The 7447-nt window shown below is 35.2% G+C and overlaps 1 protein-coding gene across 2 annotated transcripts in view; it reads left to right on the top strand.

Moving 5' to 3' along the window:
• Positions 1-482: 482 nt before the first annotated feature.
• LOC113063182 (GDP-mannose 4,6 dehydratase-like) overlaps positions 483-7447 on the top strand; it is a 59775-nt gene continuing 52810 nt past the window's right edge. Inside the window, exons 1-5 of one of the 2 annotated variants that reach the window (XM_026233404.1) lie at positions 483-726; positions 5074-5118; positions 5659-5746; positions 5842-5862; positions 7147-7256. In XM_026233404.1, the coding sequence (XP_026089189.1) occupies positions 628-726; positions 5074-5118; positions 5659-5746; positions 5842-5862; positions 7147-7256 (363 nt within the window). In that variant the 5' untranslated portion in view covers positions 483-627. The remainder of the gene's footprint in view (positions 727-5073; positions 5119-5658; positions 5747-5841; positions 5863-7146; positions 7257-7447) is intronic. The other variant, XM_026233405.1, reaches the window with a different exon arrangement.

Here is a 7447-nt window from a genome sequence, read left to right as displayed (position 1 = left end):
ATTTACATTGATTCATTTAGCAGATGCTTTTATTTAAAGCGACTTACAAATGAGTACAATAAAAGCAGTCAACACTAACAAAAGAACAACAATATAATTGCAAATGACAAGTCTTGGTTAGCCTAACGCAGGCTACATGTCGCAAGGTATATATATATATATATATATATATATATATATATATATATATATATATATATATATATATATATATATATATATATATATATATATATATATATATACACACACACACACACACACACACACACACTAATAATAAAAAACGATTATTATATTAGATATGTTATAACAAAGAGAGAAAGTAAAAAAGTTGTTTGTTTAATTCCTCCTGAACCTCGATTCCTTTAGAGGGCGCTGTCAAACATTTACATCCCCAAGCCAACAGGATTCCTCCCTTTATTCTGTGGTGTGTACGTCACAGGGGCTCTGCTCTGTGATTGGCTGCTGAGTGCAGGTTCCTGATGTGTCGGTCAAGCAGCTGGAGTTTCGGATGTATTTGCATCAGGCTGTATAAAAACGGTCTGCATCCGTTCACGACAAACGATCGCGCACAGCGGAACCAGACCCCACAGACTCTCTCCGAACCGAAACCAGCTCGAGACCATGGCTCAGTGTTCAGCAGCGGCGGCGGTCAGTGCTGATGTGAACGGAGACCTCAAGACGAAGAGGAAAGTGGCCATCATTACAGGCATAACCGGTCAGGTAACGTGAATGATCCTATCAACCTACGCGACGCGAATATATATAACTTAGGCATAGTTTAGCTAGAAATCAAAAGTCTGTATATTATACACCCTTATAGTGTTTCAAACGCGTATGGCTTTCGTTGTTCAGTGGAAAACAGGGAGCTGTCAGGCAGAATGACAGCTTCAGTCACCATATATGTGACAATCTATAATCTATAGATTATATATCTATAACAGGAGACATGTGACACAAATTTGATCCTCAAAAGCTCATTGCCGATATAAACATGTAGCATCATGTTGTTTTCCAGATTGCTGGTTAAAGAAAGTTCAAACTGTTCAGTACAGGATACAAGAAGCAGACTAAAGGATATAACTAGGATATAAACAAGTCATCTATGTGTTTTTATGAGTACATGAGCATATTACAAACATGGGTGTATCTCAACAACTAGACAATGAATACTTGGTATTCAGGTTTTCACGTTCGTGTGACCTGTCTTGCTGTTGTGCATCATATATAGCTGAGCGTGCCATCCATTTCGTCCTGGGCAGTCATTTTTAACCATAATATTAAAATTTAAATTGTATATTGAAAAACTGTATATTTTCCACTCCAATTAAAACATTGTCCACCACAATCTGACATTTAGATGATCCCCCTCCTCCCTCCAACTGAAAAGAAATACAGCATGTAAAGTGTTCTATGACTGTACAAAGCACTTAAATATTTAATGAGGCAAGCAAAGTTTAATTTATTGATTATTTATTGCTAAACATAATATTTTAACACCCTATTATTATTATTTATATTTCAACACCCTATTATTATTATTACTATTAGTATTAGTATTATTAGTGTTCCTTTAGCTCAATTGGTAGAGTATTGCGTTATCAAGAGCAATGTTGGGGGTTCGATTCCCTGGGATACCATGATAGGTAAAAATTGTTAGCCTGAGGATAAAAGCGTCTGCTAAATAATAATAATTCTTTACATTTATATAGCGCTTTCCTAGACACTCAAAGCGCTTACATAGTCAAGGGGTATCTCCTCATCCACCACCAGTGTGCAGCATCCACCTAAATGCATACATTTAATTTATTTTTTTCATTTATTACAAATTAATTACACATATCAACTACTTAAAGTGTGCTCGATTTGTTGCATCATTTTATTTTGAGTTGAAATATAATACATTAAATATGCTTTATTTACCCAGTTTTGTATTATCAGTGAGGTCAACTTTCCCCCTACTAAAATACATTCATTTAATTCACATGCATTGTGGTGCTGCCCACAGAACATCACTGCTGACGTGGTTTATTTTGTAACATTGAATGCCAAGTGCTGCATACACGACGTGAATAATACGTTTACTCTTTTGAATAACTGGAAAGATCAGTTTGTGACGTTTAAAATTAGCTTGTTGATGATGTGGTGAGTACATTTCTTGAAAAACCTGAATTTTTGCAGCAAGTTGTGTATAGCGTTATGTATTGGTAAACTGAAGAGTGAAGTTCCTGGTTCGTATCATGAAAATAGCTTCATTATGGGCAGAGCGCGAGCGTCATGCAGTTTTTCTTGATTAACAGCAGAGGGCGGTCGAATGACAAAAATCGTCCAGGCAAAGCGATATTTACATGCGCGTTTATGGCAGATGATTCCCATCCGACGCCTTGTAGAAGAAAAACTATTGATTGATCACGTGTTTAGTTTTTTTTTTCTGAGTAAAATATAGCATTAAATTATGGATTATAAAGCAGATTATTAGATTATAAAGATGTCATAGTTCGAGTTTTATACATTTAGCAAAATATGTTTTTGCCAGAACAAGACCATTCAACTGAGACCTCGATGACTTGAGCAACAGCAACAACTGTTTATTTCAACAGATGCCCATTTGTGTGTGTGTATATATATATATATATATATATATATATATATATATATATATATATATATATATATATATATATATATATATATATATATATATGATATATATATATATATAATATATATGATTATGGATCTACATTTGTCCCTATTATAATTATCTGTTATTATGAATAAACTAATGAGAATTGTAGTTTTGTAATGCTTCTAAAACTGCTTATATTTCACTTTTAAATAAATTGACCAAACATCACAAGATGGCTTTTGAAGTAACGGTCAAAATGTAGGATATAATGAAGAAAGTTCTTGACAAAAAAATATCACATATGTAATTTATTGTAAGTTAAATGATTTTATTTCAGGCAAATGGAAATAATAAAAAAGTCTCGTAACGAAGTCCAACAACTGAGAGGCTTCCAGTAAATTACATACTCTGTAATAGGACCTGTTTATACATTTTAGATTATGATTTTGTGTAGGTCTTTTAAGTAGTAAAGAGAGAAAGACTCTTTTACGGTGGTCATGGGCAAATATAAAGGACCTATTTTTCAAAAAGACACGCAGTACGTACACAAACAGAGATAATACATCACAGACAGAGACACAGACACAGACTGTTTTGGTTGGGCGAGTTAAGTGGGCTTATTTGATTAGCTTTCATTCTTTCCTTTACCATTCTGGTTTTCTCTGCATAAATGCATCCACAGTTTGCCCTTAACAATCAGCCTGTGTCTCGCGCAGAGGTCTAAAGGCCTATAGATTTATCTTTATGTGGTGCATAATTTAAGTGTAATTGTGATTGCAATGGAACGTTTTTCCAAATTAGCCAGCATTTCTATAATGTTTCGCACATGTGGTTTGACTCCAAAACAAGGGATGGTTTAGAATTAAAAAGTTATTTATTTGAAAGATTTTATAATTCGGTCAGAAAGTGATCGGTGGCTTACAAGGTAGGCCAGTGTGTTTGTATGCACAGACCGCTTGGAATGTCATGTCAGTCTAGGTTTCCTGTCTATGAACGTAATCTGCGGGAAACAGGCAACGTTTCCCAACAGTCTCAGCGTGACGATAAACTGCTTTTTATCAGGGTTATGAGTCCGTGCTGCAGTTGGCACTGGTTGTGTGTCACACACAGAGAGCCTCAGGTGGTCAGACATTGAACGGTTTGTATGTAAATGCCCAGTGAATGGATGAAAAGGAAACGGAAATGTATCTTTAAGCACATCTTTTCCTCTGTGGACATATATATTTTTACTTATATACAGGCACATACACGGCTGCTGAAGCTTCTCATTTTTTCCCAAAGGTCTTTGGGACTGTGCCTATATCACCCCAGCAGGAAGTAGGGGGCGGAATGCCATGGCTGGGGCGGAATGTTCCTAAGTTCTAGAATGTGCGGTTGGGAAGTATGAGAGGGGAAAATGGGAGAACAAGAAGGAGACGAGAATAAGAATGAAAGAGACTCGAGAGTTGTTTATGTTGTAGGTTAAAACGTATCTTTAGGGTATGGCCATGTCACTTTTTGACAGTCAGGTGGATTCAGCGGCTTCAACTGAGCTGTCAGACTTTCACTGACTGACACGACAGTCTTGTTTGCTTGATTAAAACTCTTTTGTGTGTGTGTGTGATGCACTCGGATGATTCAGTAAGCCTGTATTACACTGGAGGACCGTGTGTGTTGTAACCCGTAGGCACTCCTTGCTTATTTGTGAGCTGTCTTGTCGACTGTTTTCTTTGCATTCTTTGCGGACTATGTATGGAGCTCTTTTTAGTGAGGGGATTTTTAGTGCTCTGCTGTTAAAGGGATAGCTCACCCAAAAAGGACAATTCTGTCATCATTTACCCGCCCTCATTTGACTTTCCTTTGTGGAACATAAAAGATGATGTTTTGTTTTGTTTGCTTTATTTCTTTCTATAGCACAATTGAATACAACCACTGTTGCCCAATGTGCTGTACAGAGATCGAGGAATATTCTAAATATACTAGAACAATAACATCACACAGAAGAAACGCAAAGAACTCCACGCCCAGAAAGATTAAAAGCCTGAGTTAATAAATAAGTTTTTAACAATGATTTAAAGTGATTGATTCGGAGCTGATCTAGTATTCACAGGTAACAAATTAAACATTTTTGTAAAATATGAACATTTAAAAGATATTTAGTAAATTGACCATATTTAGAAAGAAACGTTGTCCATACAGTGAGGTCCACAGTTGTGTTGCATGAAAGAAAGTCATACAACTTTGGAAAGACGCGAGGGTGAGTTTCGACACAAGTGTGTATGTGTACGTGTGCGAAAACGCGTATTTTGTTTAATGTAGGCGTGCATTCGCTGCGGTCTGCCTCATGAAATTCAGAAAGAAATGGTCATTGTGTTGCATACTCTCTTGGGTAATGCTTGCTGTAAATGGTTGTGTGTGTATTTCTCAAAACCCAAAATAATTCTCCTTCTGTGTGGTTCCAGGATGGGTCCTACCTGGCTGAGTTTCTGCTGGCTAAAGGTTATGAGGTGAGTAAGCCAATGTAACCCCCGAAAGACATCCTACAAACCCGTTAGAAAGCATTCCCACATTGATCTGATGCAAATATCTCACTGTCTGTTAATAATCTTATGTGAAAGTCATATATTCATATGATTCAAATTTAAATGGGTTGCATCTCTTTTAAATGTTCACTTGAAATAAAAAATAAAAAATTAAGATAAAGAAATACTTTTATGTTTTTAAAAGACATCTATTCTGCTCAGCAAGACTGCATTTATTTGATCAAAAATACAGTAAAAATAGGATCATTGTAAAATGCTATTAACATTTAGAGTAACAAAAAGAATCGTTCAAAAGAACAGCATTTATTTAAAATATAAATCTTTTGTTTCATTATAAATATTCTTAATGTCACTTTTGATAAATTTAATGTATTCTTACTAAATAAAAGTATACATTTCTTAATAAAAATCCAGTCCTTTGAGTGGTAGTTTATTTATGTTCTGTTTAAAATCAGGTATACTCAGATGAGATTAAAACTTGAAGTTTTTGTTTGTTTTCGGCAGGTTCATGGTATCCTCCGCAGGTCCAGCTCTTTTAACACGGGCCGGATTGAGCACCTTTATCATAACCCTCAAACGCACACAGAAGGAAGTGAGTTTCACATCCACACGCCTGGCTATAATGTGCATGGTTTATTATGTTTGTAAATGCATGTATGTCTTCTAACCTGTGTAAAATATCACTAGGCATTGGATCCAATAAGGCTTGTAAGTTGTTAATTCAGTATTTTTAATTTATTATTTTAAGATTTTCCTTTATGGTTGCAGTCTAAACATTCTTAAGTACTATTTGGACGGTAATTATTTATTTTGGGTGAAGTCTGAGAAAATCATTGGCCTGGCTTCTCTGTGATAAAAAGGCAGTTTTTCACAGGGAAGACAAAGAAGTTTTCTATTTCTATTCATATAGGGAATGACACATACACAATGCGGCTAAATATGGTTGTCACTCTTTTTTTAACTGCTTATTCCCATTCTGTACAAACAAGAGTTCACCTGTTTATGGCAGTCGCAAAAGTGTTCTACAACAGAATTCACACTCCAAAATTATGATGTATACAAAATAAAACTAAAAATGCTGGACGTTTATAGTGCCCTACAATGAGAAAATGCAGCTGAAAGGCACCAAAAGTACAGTAAAGATAGTTAGTTTACAGAAACAAGCTTCCTTTGTGCCAACATACCAAAAATTGTAAAAGTGTCAGATAACAGCCAGCGGTAAAGTTTCATCCATTTAAACAAATTCATCCACATAAAATAGGTTAATTTATTTTTGACCAGGATTTTTTTTTCCCTGAATGGTAGGAGAAGAAAATTGCCCCTTCTGATCGAAATTGTAATAAAGTCACTTATTAGCCTCTGTGTAAAATATTTGCCATCCAAATATGTTTTTCATTCTGTATCTGATTTTGAAAGCAAAATGAAATTCAAAGTTTTGCACAAAAATCTAGAAACTCTTATTTCACTCCAGTCAATCTGGTAATGGGCGTCTTTTTTGTTCTTTCTTTTCTTATTCTTCTTTTTTTTGGCTCAGTAAAGTTTATAAACATTTTAAACATGGATTTTACATCTTTGTATTGGGTCTAGTAGCATTCGCTGGTAACGCTTTACAATAAGGTTCCATTAGTTCATGTTAGTTGATGTATTAACTAACATGAACAAACAATGAACAATACATGTATTACAGTATTTATTCTTTATTAAAACTGATCTTTGTTAATGTTAGTTAATAAAAATACAGTCGTTTATTGTTAGTCCATGTTAATTGACTGTGCATTAACTAATGTTAACAAGCACAACTTTTGATTTTAATAATGCATTAGCAAATGGTAAAGTTAACATCGACTAAGATTAATAAATGCTGTAGAAGTATTGTTCATGCTTAGTTCATCTTAAGCCGATGTGGAGGAACTTCTTTTCTAAAACTTTCCAGTAGACCGTAAGCTTTATCAGATTATTTGTCAAATTTCAATTGTATTCTGTGCCTCATAGACATGAAGTTGCACTATGGAGACTTGACGGACAGCACATGCTTGGTAAAGATTATCAATGAAGTCAAACCCACTGAAATATACAACCTCGGAGCGCAGAGTCACGTCAAGGTACAAATTTCTCATCTATCTAGCTTCCTTTCTCTATATTTCTCACTCACACAGATGCTCTTTGTCTACTCTCAAACTATCCTGCTGGATGCACACACACACACACACACACACACATACACACACACCACATGACTTAGGTTTCTTTCTAAGTGTCAGTGGGGTGAACAACTGACCCCATCCAAGTAATA

The sequence above is a fragment of the Carassius auratus genome, chromosome 45 (genome assembly GCF_003368295.1).
Source record: "Carassius auratus strain Wakin chromosome 45, ASM336829v1, whole genome shotgun sequence".
Taxonomy (NCBI): Eukaryota; Metazoa; Chordata; class Actinopteri; order Cypriniformes; family Cyprinidae; genus Carassius; species Carassius auratus.
This window is presented reverse-complemented; position numbering and strand designations above follow the sequence as displayed.